Below are 16,310 nucleotides of genomic sequence, written 5' to 3' on the forward strand. Positions count from 1 at the left end.
CTCCTTGACCTTCCTGCCCTAAGGAGAGCTGGCACTTGGGCTTCCAGGGAACAGCTGCACAGCACCTACAGATAGTGTCCAGCTGTACTGAGGGGAAGTCTATAAAATGGTTGCAAGGTTAGTCACTAACTTTAAAATACGACTCAAAGTCAAACTCTTGTCCTTACTTTTTTTTTTCTTTTCTATTATTTTGCTTGTAACTTTATGGGTGAGGAAGTGCTACAGAAAGCAAATTGCTTTGGAAAGAGTCAGTAGAAGCTATAAATACTTATGAAACTTCAGCAACTTTGGATTTTGCTAAAAATTTGAAGCTAAATCTTTCAATTTGTTCCCTGCCAATGGCTAGAAACATCATTACCTACCACAATTTCCCGATGAGCCATAAGAATTGCAAAGTTGGTTAGGTGACTGCAAGCACATGTTGTATGAGTTTTATTTGTGTCAACCAGTTTACAGCCTTGAGTTGACCAGTATCCCATCATAGTCCTCTCTGAGTAGTTCCAGAAGGAACAATTTGCATTGAAATAATTGTCAGGCTGGGAGATAAAAGGATAACATAAAATGAGGATTTTACACACTAAGATGGCTGCAACAATTGTTTAATGTGTAAAGGGTAATTTAGATTAAACTTTGCATGTTTCAGACAATAAAGTTTTTCATCAGCAAAATTGTGGACTGTGTTATACATGGAAGGCATCTAGTTTAAAAGGGGCTTTATAGTCCGAAACATTCTAAAGAGCAGTCTCAATTACTGTAGATCGAATTTTAAACAATTACAACTTCCATCTCACAATTTTATGCACTGATGGTACATTACAGCCATTTTGGCTTTCTGCAAAATTAGCACTGCAAATGTATTCCAAGTATTTTTGTCTTGTAATTGAGAATTTGAAAACATGACCTTTTTCCTTCGATTCTCACCTTTGGACAGGCCAAAGGCATGTGAATAGACATCAAGAAAAAGTTAATTCCTCGATGTCCATCTATTTTGATGAAAATCAATCAAAATGGATTTATAAAAAGATGTAAAATGAGAGGAAAATCCAACTGAATTTTCTCTGTCATGGTAGTAGTTATTTACTTTCCCTGTTTGAGACATGAAAACGTAAAGGACTAAACTAGTGAACAAAGAAATACAACAAATAAACTACCATGAAGGAAACACACACAAATACGAAGTATATATTATATTATTCTTCACTTGAACAATTTGTATAGGCTTCTGGAACTTGGTACAATATTAATGAAAGAAGTTAAAGTATCATTAAAACTTGCTTATCAGACCATCCAAGAATCGTAACAATTACTTTCTACCCTGCAACTAAGGCAAGAGTTAATTTTCAGTTAGAAACAAATTAGTCATTTACATTTTCATGTTGATTACTGAATTAGCTTTCATTAAGAATACACTTAAGTTCTAATAATCACTGAACCATGCTCATTTAATTTTATGTTCATAGACTTAACTAAGCTTGTGTCTCTGACCTAATCCAACATTTAAAATTCAAATGGAAAAAAAAAAAAGGTTATTTTCCTGCATTGCTTTTCTCTCTTGCTGATTTTATGACCTTCCCATTAATTAATTATCGTAACTCACATCGATGTGTTCCAGCGTAAAATGCACAGGATCCGTCAGGTACACCCGGCTAGACTCCTTGTTGATCGAGGCCGCAATGACGTGTGAATTGACTGCGATGGTGCTATTACGCCCAGCAAAGTCACTGCCTAGCTTTATGGTTGCATTTTCAGTACTGAGAAAACGGCCCAAACTTTTGTAAATGATGAAAACCAGTTTTGCTAACCCTACAGAAGAAAGAAAAACACCAACAAACATCATTGTGTTACAGAGGATGGGTCTCTTTAGCCTGGAGGAGACTGAGGGCTGACCTCATTAATGTTTATAAATATGTAAAGGGGATGAGTGACAAGAGGATGGAGTCAGGCTCTTCTTGGTAATGCCCAATAACAGGAAAAGAGTCAATGGGTGAAAGTTGAGGCATAGGAAGTTCCATGTAAACATGAGGAAAAAATTTTTCACTGTGAGGATGGAACACAGGCAGCCTGCCCAGGGGAGTTGTGGAGTCTCCCTCTCTGGAGATATTCAAGACCTGCCTGGATGCGTTCCTGTGTGTTATCTGGTACAGGTGATCTTGCTACGGCAGGGGGGGTTGGACTAGATGATCCTTCAAGGTCCCTTCCAACCCCTAACATACTGTGATTCTGTGATTCCATGACTCTGAAGAGCTGACAATAAAGTGTCTGTAATCGCAGAAGCATTTTCAGGCTACAGTCTTGAAGAAAAATGCCAAAGTAACCAGTATCCTTGAGAAGGCCACAGAGCAGTTTTGTTGTGTTTTGATATTTTAACTTGTGGAGGTAATGCAGGTTTTATAAAAGTTAATGGATTTTCAGTGCTCTGTATATAAGACTCACCGTTCCTGCTGTTCTGTTTCACGGTACTTGCAGAGAGCTGAATCGAGTTGCCTCCTTTACTGCCCTGAGGAAATTTCAAGTCCTGCACCTGACCCTCAGTAATGAGCACTGCAACATCCAAAACTAAGCAGATCAGAAGGAAAAAAAAAAAAAAAAAGGTAAAAAAGGAGAATGAAGAGGAATTCTTTTGGCCAGGTTGCAATAAGCCAGATGACAATATTCCCCCCTCACTCTTCATTTAGTTTTCTCACACTGCTGTCCTCATTTGCCACCATAAGACAGATCCATACTGCATGTTTCAAGTACACAGAGCAGCTTTAGCTAAACCTAGTGCACACTACCAAAATGACAGCACTTTAATAGTGATAACATGACATCAAACCTTCTTTTAATTCGTGCCCCTAAAACACCCACTTAAAAATATCACACACATATTGCAGAGTAATGTCAGTTTTAAAGCTCCTAATATCTATGCAGTATCTTCCTGCTGACAAATATAAGTATTGATTTAAAGAGTTTTAAAAGACGGCAAATGAATAACTAAATACACTTATGTTGTGTATTTAGCTAAATCAGTATTTCTTTTTTTTTTTTTCCTACATCAAATTCTGTATCAAAGTTTATAGGACATCATTTTACTGGTTCTGCTGAAAAAAAAGAAAATTGAAAACATAGAAGCTACTTAGTCATACTTAAGTTTTAATTTCATGTGTATAGCGAGAAGCTTTCTTGGGATTATCATTAAAGGTTGGATTTCCTTGGATATGTAAAATCATAGAGGTCAGAGTGGTCAGTTTGCTTACAAATATCTGCAGTGTACTAAACCGGTCCTAACTACAGGTATAAACTATAGTCCAAAAAAAAATTACGAATATGTATGTGTGCTGGGAATTCAGTCTTGCATAGCATCATTAATGTGTTACTAACCATGACCTGAAGACATCACAAAAAGTGATACTCAGACAGCCTACTGAACTACATGAAACTGCTCTTGCATATACTGAGAGAAATTTTCTGTGATTCTACCCACAATCCTTCAGAAACACCTACTGCGATTACTTTGGAAAGTAACACCTTTTCCCATCCTTTCAAATTGAAATCTAGGCAGAATTCTCTTCTACAGATATAAATATACAGGCATTGAAAAGTTCCATTTCTGCAGTCTGTTCCAAGTTTCCATCTCAGTACCCCTGAAATTAGCAGACTTTCAGCTTCTTTATACCTCACTGAGACCACATTGATCTCTGTTACAATTATGAAGGCATTTTAATTTTATGCATAACAATGATCTTTGGTTTAACACATTCTGTGTATCAGTATCTGCACATCTCTAATACCAAACACCTTCAATTCTCTGTCACCACTTAAATTACAAAGTATGCTCCAACTTACCTTCTCCTATTCTGCAGTCTCTGGAGCATAGCTATTCTGCATTATGGGAGATGTAGTTCACTGAACACATTTTTAGCTGAAGGCAGTCATGTTTAATATAAACATTTGGCCTATGTTCTGAGAGCCCAAAAATACTTAACTGGCAGAGTACATTGCAAAAAAGTAATTTAAATTCATTAGGAAAACTATATATAACAGGAAAACATTTCTGCAGCTCTACAGAAAGCAGTTACTTCAAAAAATCTATACCATGCCATTTAAGCACTCTTCATAAGCATACGTTCTGCTAATGATTTTTCAGTGGTAAATCAACTTTGTGACACCAACTACTTTCCATTTAATACTGCATCAATGACACTGAAGAATGCTAATTTTGAAGAACTAAACAAAAAGGGCATGTCTCCTGCACTTAGGAGCATTTACCTTTCCACTAAATGTTATGCAGCACAGCTTTCAAAAAGCCTGTTGCTGTCTAGAATATCTTTTCTTGATTTTGCCCAACAGGATAGATAGCACTTTAAATTACACTTAAAAGAAAATGTACTTACCGATATTTTCTGTGGGCATTGAGACTCTAGTTGGTTCTAAGAGATTATCAGCCAAGACAAAAGCCCCTTCTTCTAATGTGTCAAGTAGCATTGTGGCTGCATGGGCTTGTTCTGAAGAATTCATGTCCTTCCATGACTCCAGAGCTTCAGGCCTGAGCAGGTTGTCCACTGTATCCACAATTGCCTGCATGTATTAGCACACTATCATTAGGTCTGATTGCCCCAGGTAGCTGGGAAAAATTTCCAATGTTATATGGTGACAATTATAATACTTAACTGTCAGAATGATTTACTGTGATCTAATGGCACTAGAAAAATATTTTCAACATAAAAATGTTTTCCATCCTCTTGCTGGATTAGCATTAATAGAAGTGCAGTTAGCCACTAGCATTGTGTGGTCTCTAAGTGGTAAACATGTAGATTTGATTCGTCTCGTATCAAGATATAAAGATGGTCTTATTACTGTGCTGCAAAATGTAAAATTAAATGCCTGAAGTTTTGCCTGAAGCTTTCATCTGAATGTCAAAGTATGTAATTTCTGTTTAAAAATCCACAGTTTTAGGCTAAAGTGACAATAATACTCTTCTGGAAACTTAGCCCAATTCATGCAGCAATAGCACTATGAACTACTTGCCTATGACAAACTACCTTCTTTATTACAGGAGGCATGAAATGAAGCTGACTCATTGGATATAAATTAGCCTGAGCCACTCTCACTCCCCTTCTTGTTCCCTCTCCTGTTCCTGTACCTGCTCATAGATACTTAAAAGGATTACTAACTCCCATTCCTGCACGAAGGTCAGTCAAAAAAGGCAATCAATAGAGCAAACAAGATGTCCACTGACTGTCCCTGTTATCAGTGAAGGCAACTGTAACATTGAATAAAGCCATTTTGAAAACTCTTTCTCGTAACAATTCTAACATCACACTTTGAGGTTCATTAAGCTGCATATAAAGCAACAGTAAATAAGGAAGAAGAAGAATTCAGTGACATGATTACATTATTTTTACAAAATAATTCAATCAATCAGAATAATCAGTTAATCAATTGAAAGCAGGCTCTTACATTAGTGCATAATGTGCACTGGGTATGCTGTGCATTGAGTATGCCATGCATTGCTGAAACACCCCGTTTACTCTGTCCCATTTACCTAGCCATAATGTGTCATTAGGCATATACATCATTTGTCTGATCAATTTAAAAGCATTGGGAATAGAAACAGAACACATTGTGCAAACAGAAAAATGTGGGTCTGCAATACTTTATTGTGCAAATAAACGAATAGGAAAAGTTGGTCAAGGCTATTGTCAGAGAAAGATTAATTAGCCTAATCCATTTAATATCCTCTTTCTGTCTGCATTGTGAGCCACCACGACCTTCCTGGCAGGTGGAAGATACTTCGAAGTGGCATTAAAGCCTTTTTCCTTTCTCTAATGGGAGACAGTCTAGTCAAAATGCTCACACTGATACTGCTGCAGCCATTAACTAGAGTGGAACAGAAATTGGTCTGCAGAGGCCAGATTCATTAGTCACCAAGAAATACAGATCGGAGCTTCTAATCTCAGGTACAATGAATTCTCTGTCACAAAGTGGGAACTTGCTTCATTTGCATAGTGTAAGTCAGCTTTTGATTTGTAATTTCAAGAGGTTTATTAGTCTTATCTAAGCAGAGAAGCCCATTTGAGACCTACAGAAAATGACACCCTTTGGAAATGAAGGTTGTGCTAGTTTTCTCGTGTATCTCCATATAGCACTGACGGTATGCGTTCATTAATATGAAACACTTTACATTTCTTACAGGAAAATCAAACTGCATTTTTCCTGTGGAAAATGATCACTGCCCACTAATATTTCTGAGGCATTCCCCCTTCTCAGACAGAGGTCAGTAGATGGTGGGAAGACCAGGTGGCTCTTGTGATGCAGCTGTTGGATCAACACCATTACTGCTTTTCTCATATTCATGTTTATTATTGAGAAAATTAAGTAAGAAAATTTTGTCTACTCAAACCAAATCTGATGGGTTTCCCTTTACTATTAAAAATATTTTTAAAGAAAAAAACAAATACAACTATTATTATTTGAGAAGTAAATTTCTCTACAGATCTTTGTCTTCTTTTGTCCATTTTTTATACAACTAGAAACCTCCAATCCACTTCCTGGGCTGCAGGATAAAAGACAGATGTGCCCTGTACAGAGAAATGTCTGTTCTGTAAGAGTCTGAATTATTATGTTGCAAAGTGTTTGCAAGTTTTTCTCAAAAATCATTCCTACATTTTATCAAAAAGGGCACAAGTAAAAATCAGTATTTTATAAGAAACTTTGAAAAAATGTGCAATAAATTTTTTCAGAGTTGGACTTTATCTGTTCCAGCACTTTTTTCTTTTCTTCACAGGTCAAGGTGCTATTACTGGTATTGTATCGTAGAACAGGAGCTGGCCACTACACAGAACAATTCTACAGCAGATGAAAGAAACTGAAAATCAGCTAGCAATGCGCTACATGCCTTCCATATTGCCTGGTTAATGGGACATGTGGCACACATTTTACTAGTGAAGTCAGATGAATGTTTGTCTTTACATTTTATCCTAAAGTCGCAAAATCCGGTCTTTGTGAAAACTCTTAACAACTGTAGGAAAGAGTGATTTTACTAAGTAGAAGAATACACAAAGAACAAAGCAGGTTATATAATGTACATATTTCATGCAAGCAAATTAACTCTAAACAGTCTTTGATATAAAATACTACCAAGCTGAAGTAATTTCTGTTGAGTTGCCAGCTTTTTCCTTTACACAAAGTTGTATTATAAGAGAGATGCTATTTCCAATTCAGATAGTAACATTTTCTGCTCTTTTCATTTTGAATAAGTTGAGGTAAAAGAGGTATAAACTTTGATCTTTAAATTGTCTTTTTTTTTCTGAGTGTTACACCTGTCCAAAGCCAACATTTGTACATTTGATACGGGGCACAATTCATATTTATCAAAGACTGAAATACATAGGATCATGCAGCAAGGTGATAAAGCGTGGCAGGTTGCTAAAGCAGGGAGAAAGCAGGGTAACAGCACAGGAGAGATACCTTAAGGTAAGCCCTGCATGTCTTCTCTCGTTTTTGGAGCTTTTTAGTAAGAAAAAAGAAAATCAGACGTTAGACACATTCTGGAAAGCTTCAGAAATATAGAAAAAATTACTCTGGTGATCCATATCCCAAACTTGAGCTACAGCCTGGACACTGATCTAGTTTCTGTCCAGTGACAATTATTAAAAAAAATCACATAGGAAACATTTTTTCCCCAACCTTTATACAGGTGCCCAGACATCTTTGCCCAAATGGTGGGATTCTCTTGAAAAGGTCAAAGGAGAAAAATCTCAGTGTGGGCACTGGATCTGCCTCTGGGAAACATCTTTTAAGGGCAGCTACGGATTATAAATATGACCACTGCTGAAACAAGAGGACTGTAGAAGGCTGAAAAAATGATTAATTTGTAGCTTGTGGACTAAGCTGATGTAAGGAAGAGACTGAGAAACACAGGATTTTCTCTGAAAAAAAAGAGAAATAGCAATTGTGGTTTGTATTTGAACCACAAATACATGTTTTCTCTGAAATTTTTCTCTGAGTGTAATTCCAGAGAAAACAATCATACTTCAGATATGTGTATTACAGCATTTTTATAAAGATCAATTTTAAGTGATGTATTTAAAAGGCTAAGGAAGTGCTATTATTCTGCAGCAAGTCAGATTAAAATAAAACTTTGCACCTATCCAGAATCCCACTGATCTTATTACATGTTCAGGGTTAAAAGGATCAGTGGATACACACACTGATTTGTTACAGAATTTCTAAGAGCTAATGCCCATTTCCCTTATGCTAGTTTTAATGCATTCCAGATTTTAATAAGGGGGACAGTTATGTAGTTTAGGGCCAGTCAGCTATTGTGAATGATATCTTATTCCCTAAAGAAGATAATTGCAATTTTCTGCTGCGTATTTACTACTCTTTTCTCTTACATGTTTATTCTAGAACTATAACCACATGGGAACAAAGTACAGATTAATATTTCTGAAAGGTAAAAAAAACACAAAACCAAAGGGAATGGTTATCTCAGCAAGAGCAGGTAACGTGAAGCATGTACCTTGTTATAACTCCTCCCAGCAGAGTCTTTTTCACTGGGCCGCAGTTCTTGCAGCTGAGCATCCAAAATGTCCACAAGCTGCTCCATCAGCCTCACTGATGAACTAACATCACCAGCAAAGACTGGTCCTTTGGTGTGTTTAGCCAGTTCATTGGCCAGACTAGCAGCATTTTCTCCACTTCTGATCTGAAATGACAATTTATATTATCTCAGCAGGGTCCCTTGTTCTGCTTGCGGCTCCTAATTCCAATTCCTTGTGTACCTTTGTTGTGGTGAAATAACCATTTGCACATACATTGAGATCTGCAACTAATTGAGACCAATAACGTTCTCTTTATCTCAGAAGATTAAAGGTTCTTAAGATCCCTGACACACAAAAGCAGTTCTTAACAGCCATCAAAACCAGGAATCAGACTGGGACTTTTGGGCTAGATCTTCTATTCATCCTCACTTTTATTTTACTGCCATTATCAGACAGTAAGAAATCTGTTTGTTCATACTAGTGCTTGAGGCATTTGAAAGTCAAGTAGCCTGGTACTGACAACAAATTATCCAGTTTTCATAAACTTAGCAAATCTCAGTAGGGAAGAAATACACAGAAGGTGGCTCCGTGCTCTAATCATACAGTTACTAAATACACTCAGACAAAAATCTTTTTATTACAGTGTAATTTTTCCAGAACCAAAAACCCCTTGCTCTATACCACAGTTTTTGCTGTTTGATTTATAATATTTGACTTATTTGGCAAACACAGCTTTTGAACAATCAGCAAAGCAGCTTTGTTTTAAATACCAATGAAAACACATAATCACAGATTCAATACAAAAACTTAAAAGGAGAGCATCCAAGATCACACGTGAATCTAAATGCTGGTCAACGCACAGAACTCCTCCTACTGTTTAATAAACACTGAGTAATAAACATGGCTTCAATAAACTGAGTAATAGTGCTCAGAGTCAAAATCCTTAATCAGTGGAGTACACCAGACTAAAAGGTTTCAACCAACCTTCTGAGCCAGCTGATTTACCCAGTGTGAGGTGCAGTTGCTAAGATCAGGGCCTTTGGGGTTCCACGTTCCCGTTAAGACCAAGCACAGATACGAGGCAGTTCCTACAAACAGACGTATGAAACTACAGTGAAATGTAAAACATTTTTGGATGCATTCAAGAAATCGGCTACACTGTGCTCCTAGCAATGTTAAATTCTGAATGCTGCTAATGGCAGCAGTTAACAATAACTGATGAAAATTAAAAGAAATAATGTAGATTACAAGCAGCAATAAAAAAGTCAGTGAAAAGTACCAGACATTTTCTGCAAACAAACAAAAAGCCCTTGATTTTTCCTGGAGCTCATCCAGAGGGGAACTCTTAATGAGAAAGGCAGCTGTAAGCATATTTCACAATAGTCCTCCAACATAGCCCTACAATTTGACCTGGATTCTGAACAGTGTATGCACAAGGTAATTCTGCAGCAATGCTCAGATGCCATTTGCAGATTAAACCTTGACCATTGCCTGTAGATACACATTCTCCAAGTAATGAACAATTGTGTGACACAGAGCTTGAGACAAAAAACTAAAAAACCACGATGAGAGAACGACACGTTGCTTTTGAAATGTCTACCAGAAATCAAGATAAACTTTTCAAGGCAATACCTCGTGTTCCTTTTGGGCAAGGGCGTTCAACCATCATTCCTCTCTGTGTCTGAGGCCAGCTGATATCCCTGGCCTCAGTTGGTTCACAGAATCTCTCTGGCAAAGGGAAAAAGCTCGTCACAGGAGGAATTTTGGTTGTGGAAATGGGTGGCAGTGGCTTGGGTCCTCTGCTTCCTTCCTTTGTTCCTCCAGTTAATGTTGTGCTTATGGGACCTTTCTGTGATGTAGTGCTAGTGGTTGACACAGTGGTTTTGAATAGCTCTGCTGAAGAAGTTATTGTCACTGCTGTGGTAGGCACTGCACAGAAAAAAATAGAGTAATAATAAAGTAAATTACTTTAGCATTATTAAAGTTCTTTAAACGTTATTTATGTAGTTTTTAAGGCTTATTTGGTGCCTGCTTTCCTTTATCTTAATATTGCTCTTTTCTTATTGCTATTCTGGGTGTTCGAGATATAACTTTGACTGCTTTTAAATTTTTTTTTTCACTCCCAGCTTGTACCAGCATGATGCTTCAGCATATTCTCCAAATAATCCCTTCCATAATAAAAATTGATAGTTACACTTCCAAAGGCTGAAAGGCAGCACTAACTAGTGAGTTGTCAGTACATACAAACATGCTCAAAGCAACTGAAGATTACTTAATCCCTTTTGCAGAAGGAATAACTCTTAATAGACAGAATCATTTGAATCAGTGCGCAGTAAACTATGCAGTCCAGCTTTCACGACAAAGGCAGTGGGCTGTAACTAATGAGACAATTAGGAAAAAAAAAACACCAAACAGACCCCAAAATTTCAAGCACACACCTTCCAGGAAAATAATTATGATAACATCTTCCTACTTGGCAGTCATTCTGCTTGAAAGAGCTGCATCACCCCCAATTAGCTCCAAGCAGAGGCAGTGCTCAGCATATACCTGATATTCCCATGTTTGGACATTTCAGGCCTTAAGACCAATTTTTTGATAAAGCACATATGAAGACACAACTTATTCAGGCCAGTGGAAAGTACCTAGTTTAATCTTTAATGAAACACTGACACTTTTGTCTGGGCCTCACAGCTGCTCACTCCACTGACCCACCATCACTAGAGTAACTGAGGCACAGCCCAAGCTATGCTGGGGCTTTAAAACTTTGGAGGAATACTACTAGTTAATGCTAGTGGAGATAATAGTCTGTTCATCACAGATGAATAGATAATTCCTTTTCATCGCTTTCAAACTTGTATTGAGCAACAAAAGAAACTCAAGTAAGCAACATAACTGAAACAGTTAATTATTTCCAAACCTTCCTTAGTGCTCACAGTGCTTGATAAGCGAAAAAAGTGCACAGATCCTTGTGCTGAGAATAAATAAGCTCATATCAAGTACTTCTTAAGTCCTAAGTAGTACAGAAATAAATTAAGCTAATTTTAGGATTAACTTTAGGGGATTAAGTGGCTTTTTTGCTTCTTTTCTTCTGCAAGGTTCTTGAACTCTGACTTACTGGACAATGCATCTTCTGTAAATTAAATCATAAAGAAAAAACAAAAGAGTTGCCTTGCTTTCTTTCAGTAGATGTCTTTTAAGTTAGTATTTTGAATACAATAACTTTCAGTAGTTTAGCAGATAATTATTTCAAAATCCTTTCTCAATTATATTGCAGTTTAGAGTCTCAAATATGAAATTATCTTTTTATTGTCACACGAATTTAGACTGGAGTTCTTGAACATCACAATCTGGTTTTAAAGACTAAATACAAAGATGTTCTTTTCATCTCTCTCTTGCTCACAAATGACAAATTTCTTCAGAGGCTGTCTTTCCTTCAGTCTTGAATACATTCTGTGTAATTGTGCTGAACCCATGGTGTAGCCAGCTACTATGAAACCTTTTGAAATCCTTGGATCTGTTCTGCAAGTGCTCACCCAACATCTTGTGAAACTACTGTAATTTTCTTTTGATTACAATGCATCCAGCCTTCTAGTGCTTTCCCAATTAACATTTGTCAAAAGCATTTGCAATCACTTGCAGAAGTGTCAGGCAACGCCTGCTGAATCAGGTCCTGGAAACAGAGAACTGGTGGGTATGAAGAATGATGGAGGGGACAATTAATTATCACTATCCATCCCCTAACACATTGTGCTAATTAGTACATATTTAATCACTGAAATGTGTATTAGCATTATTGCAATTACTACTCAAACCCTATAATGTTTAGGATAGTTTTGTCTCAGGAGCAAAATATCACTATGAGAATTCATACCAACTCTCTGAGGTTTAGGAGTGAGTTAACAATTTTCAAAACATATTTTGTGCTGCACTCTGAGCTAAAATATCCTGCTGTCATTACGCAGCTATAGGTTCAATCTGAAAGTTATCTATATTAAAATAAATTTCAAAGCTTATCACCTATGATTAAAAACCAACCTGCATGGTTCAGTAATAGTACACACTTTAGAAATATATTTACATGTAATCTCACATTTTAAGAGAAAAGACTTCACCTCTCTCACAAAACTGAAAAAATACCCAAGCAGACAAATTCTAAAAGATTTTCTCTTAAATTTTTAAAAGTAGAAGTCAGTATATTTATGAATGTGCCAGGAAACTTCAGTCAGTGCTGGAAGTCTGGGAAAGAAACAAGCTGAGAAAGTAAGACATGACCAAACATGTAACTTTAAGGAATATATCTGGCTTTAAAAGGCAGATCATTTTGGTTTTAATGACCTGTTGGGGAACTTAATCTGTAAAACCATTCTCCTGAGCTGCAAGAAGACACATGATAGCTTCTGCCACCACCTGATAGGTATGGTATTGTTCTGAAAGCTGAGGGTGATGGCATCTGCCAGCTCCCATGCACTGTCTTATGGAATGCTTTACCGATACAAGATGATAACAGTGATGATCAATATGCTGCAAATAAGACACACAAACTCCACATCAGGGTTATTAGCCAACTGCTCCAAGCAGCAAGTGTGAGCCTCTACAAAGCTGAAGAATCTGTATTAGTTTTTTGACTAGGCTTGACACACCTAGGAGAAAACCCAAAAAACCTCTTCTGCCTTCTACCTTTTTTCAAGTATGGGTGTGTCTCATTATTAATATATTTTAAAAAAGGAAAAAGCAATAGGAAGCAAATCCAAAGACTCAAGTTGAGTGTAATTAATTTACATATGTTTCATGCAGTTCCTAAAAGCTGATTAAAAAAGTTATGCATACTATCTGTTTCTAAAAATGAAGACACCACTGGAGTAAAACTTAACACCTGTTTAGCAGTGTGATGTCTATAAAAAACATAATGCAATTGCCTAGGACAGCAGGGGAATAGTAACTTTGTTTCCCCAACTGACAGTGAGAAGTAGATTTAGAGAAGTTACACAAGCAAGCTACTGGTTTTTGCCAACAGGTTTCTCTTCTAAGCAGGCATAAATTTTCTTTTAAATAACAAACTGAGCCAAAACAATAAAAAACCCCTATCAAAACACAACTCTGACCTTAGATTTAAAATTGTGTTAAAATGCTCAGATGATATGCCACTTTTGAAAATACAGATGGTTCCATTTTTATCTCTGGCATCTAGGTAAGTTTAGAAATCAGATGCATGGATTTTCCAGCTAAAGGTATGTTCTTACAGGTCAGGTATTTCAATGTGAACACAATGAGAATGTGAATTTAGACAGCTGACGATCTATGTGCCCACCTTCATTTTCATCAAGTGTCATATGCTGAGCTGCTGTGTAGAGCAATGGAGATCAGAAACCTGTGCAAATCTGTATTTCCCTGCCTTCTGCTTATTACTGCCGTGCGCCTGTTCATGCTTCAGTGAAGAGCAGGGAAGTCACTAAGCCTCAGCTAATTATCTATAGGTTCCACCTGTTATGCTAGCCAGTACTCTGCTGACCCTGCCAAATCCCATTTAGCTGAAAGATAAATGTTTACACAGCCATTTATAAATTTATATCCTGAAAATAATAACAAATATGAAACAAAAATAGCAAAATACCTGTGATTCAGAAACATGCTACCTGGTCTCCATGATGTTGTCTTTACTTGTACAACCACTCTTTAATCAATCTGTATTGTATCAGATTCAATATAATAGTAAAGATCTCATTTACTTAACGATTTGCTGCATGACTTGACTTTGCACATTCTTGGTGTTTCCAAGATTTAGTTTCATTAGTTTCCTATTATTTCAAGCCCTTGGTGATAGTAGTCTTAGAGTTTCTGCTCTGTCCACGCTCACAACATCTGTATTTTCCTTCAGTGATCCTATAATACTTAACGATGGATATCATGGTAGAAGAGGAGAGGTAACTTCAGTTTGAACAGTTTACACAGTTAGTGCAAACTAGGATGAATGTAGATTAAATCTTTCCCTAACACATTAACACAGAACAAAAGGATTTATCTTCTTTTTGTTACCAAGGAACCTTACAATGTAATGTTTATAATAAATTTTTAGGGGAAAAATTCCCTACATTCTTCCTGATCTTTCAACTTAAAATTTCTTGCTTACCTTCTTTAGAAAGAATGTAACAGGACACATCCATTCAATTTACCAAAGGTAGAAAAACTCTGGTATGTTTTGCATTTTTCATAGTGGCTGTTTGCAGAGCTTGATGCATTTTATTTTATTTCTAAATTAAGGTTTTGATTTTTAAATGTAATTTTTACACTTAACATTAGAAATGTGATTTTCGGCAATTTCAGAGCAGTGCATGTCAGCTGTAGCTCTGAAAAACATTTCTACATCTATGTACTGTAATTCCCATGAGAAGAGAGAAGAAAAACACAACACATGAAGAACAAGGTTAAGTGGGGAGCTCTAAGGGCAGCAGACTGCATTGCCAGGGTAAAACAGCAGCCTGGCTGCAGCATCCACAGTTCTAGAAATCTGAGTAGTTCTCCCGAAGATTAAGAAAGTAAGGATGATGGGCATAACATGAACAGTTGCTAGAGGACAAAATGGTGTAGGTTTTGCAGCAAGGGCAAGGTCAACATTAGGTTAATTATAACCTCTAGTATTTTAGAGGCTTAGATAGGCAGATTAAAAATGAAAGAAACAAGAGAGAGAAAAAAGGGCAGGTTTGGATTTTGGTCCTAGAAGCAAATGTAAACCCTGGAGCTGAAAAGTGTGGCTCAAATGTGACAAATCCGTTTTTCGTGTAGGAATAAAGAGTTGTTTTTTAAGCACTTGGTAGCTGGACGCTATGCTGTAGACAAGAACTGGTAATCGAGGCAGATAGATGGGGGTGAAAAAAGAATCAGTGTGTGTCTATATATCATTATTGCTCCCACAGCAGCAGAGGAAATACAGATTGTTGCGTTTCCCACAAAGACCCCAAATTAACCATTCGAACAGATAGGGCCATGACTTCCACTTTTGAGGCACTGACCTTGTGACACCATTAAATACTTGATATTAAAGTACCATCGCAGAAGACAATAAGGGAAGGTTCTTGTGCTAGGTAGCTTAAAAAATGTTATCCTAACAACTATGTCTCTGTGCAGATGATTAAGAAACCTTACTCAACCACAAAAAACCCAAACCAAACCAGAATGAAAGAAACCCCAAATGCCCTTCATCAGTTCTGCTGAATATCTAATTCCATATGAGAAAACAAACTCAACATTTTTTTTACACACATAGATCCTTTAACTCTGTCACAAGAGAAGGACTGATTTTCAATTTATACAGACTTCATGCTGAAACAAAGAGGAACTGAAAATATGATACAAACAAAATAAGAGTTAGAAACTGTACAGAATTTCTTCTTGGTTTCATAGCAGTACATCTCAAGGACAATCACATTAGATAATTTTTCCTTTAGTTTAATAGTCTTTAACTACAGGCAACTGACTTAGCCAGAAGAGGAAATGAACTGAAGCATATTCTTAGATCATCTCTCTAAAAATCCATATAAAATTAAAATATTGGATATTGGCTTTACATAAGGAAAAATACCATTTGTTAACATATGCCTCACATTCTCAAGTAAGCCTAGAGTCTTCATATGGTTTCAATATTTTAAAAAGGACATAATCAAAATATATTTGCTGATGTCAACATGCATTTAAAATCAAAACTCATAAACCACTCAAAAAGCATTCCTTCTCTGTCTTCACGGGTGACTGGGCAAAGAATTCAGATGAGAGGCAATCACCCTGAAGTGT

The 16,310-nt window shown here is 36.8% G+C and overlaps 1 protein-coding gene across 19 annotated transcripts in view; it reads right to left on the bottom strand.

Annotated features, from left to right (window-relative positions):
• ADGRL2 (adhesion G protein-coupled receptor L2) overlaps positions 1-16,310 on the bottom strand; it is a 316,422-nt gene that overhangs the window by 26,538 nt on the left and 273,574 nt on the right. For all 19 annotated transcript variants that reach the window (XM_054165502.1, XM_054165513.1, XM_054165507.1 and 16 more), the window contains 8 exons: positions 10,158-10,454; positions 9,510-9,613; positions 8,504-8,689; positions 7,450-7,488; positions 4,374-4,557; positions 2,434-2,556; positions 1,598-1,803; positions 363-536 (listed from right to left, as the gene is read on the bottom strand). In XM_054165502.1, the coding sequence (XP_054021477.1) occupies positions 363-536; positions 1,598-1,803; positions 2,434-2,556; positions 4,374-4,557; positions 7,450-7,488; positions 8,504-8,689; positions 9,510-9,613; positions 10,158-10,454 (1,313 nt within the window). The remainder of the gene's footprint in view (positions 1-362; positions 537-1,597; positions 1,804-2,433; positions 2,557-4,373; positions 4,558-7,449; positions 7,489-8,503; positions 8,690-9,509; positions 9,614-10,157; positions 10,455-16,310) is intronic.

This window comes from Dryobates pubescens, chromosome 11 (genome assembly GCF_014839835.1).
Source record: "Dryobates pubescens isolate bDryPub1 chromosome 11, bDryPub1.pri, whole genome shotgun sequence".
Taxonomy (NCBI): domain Eukaryota; kingdom Metazoa; phylum Chordata; class Aves; order Piciformes; family Picidae; genus Dryobates; species Dryobates pubescens.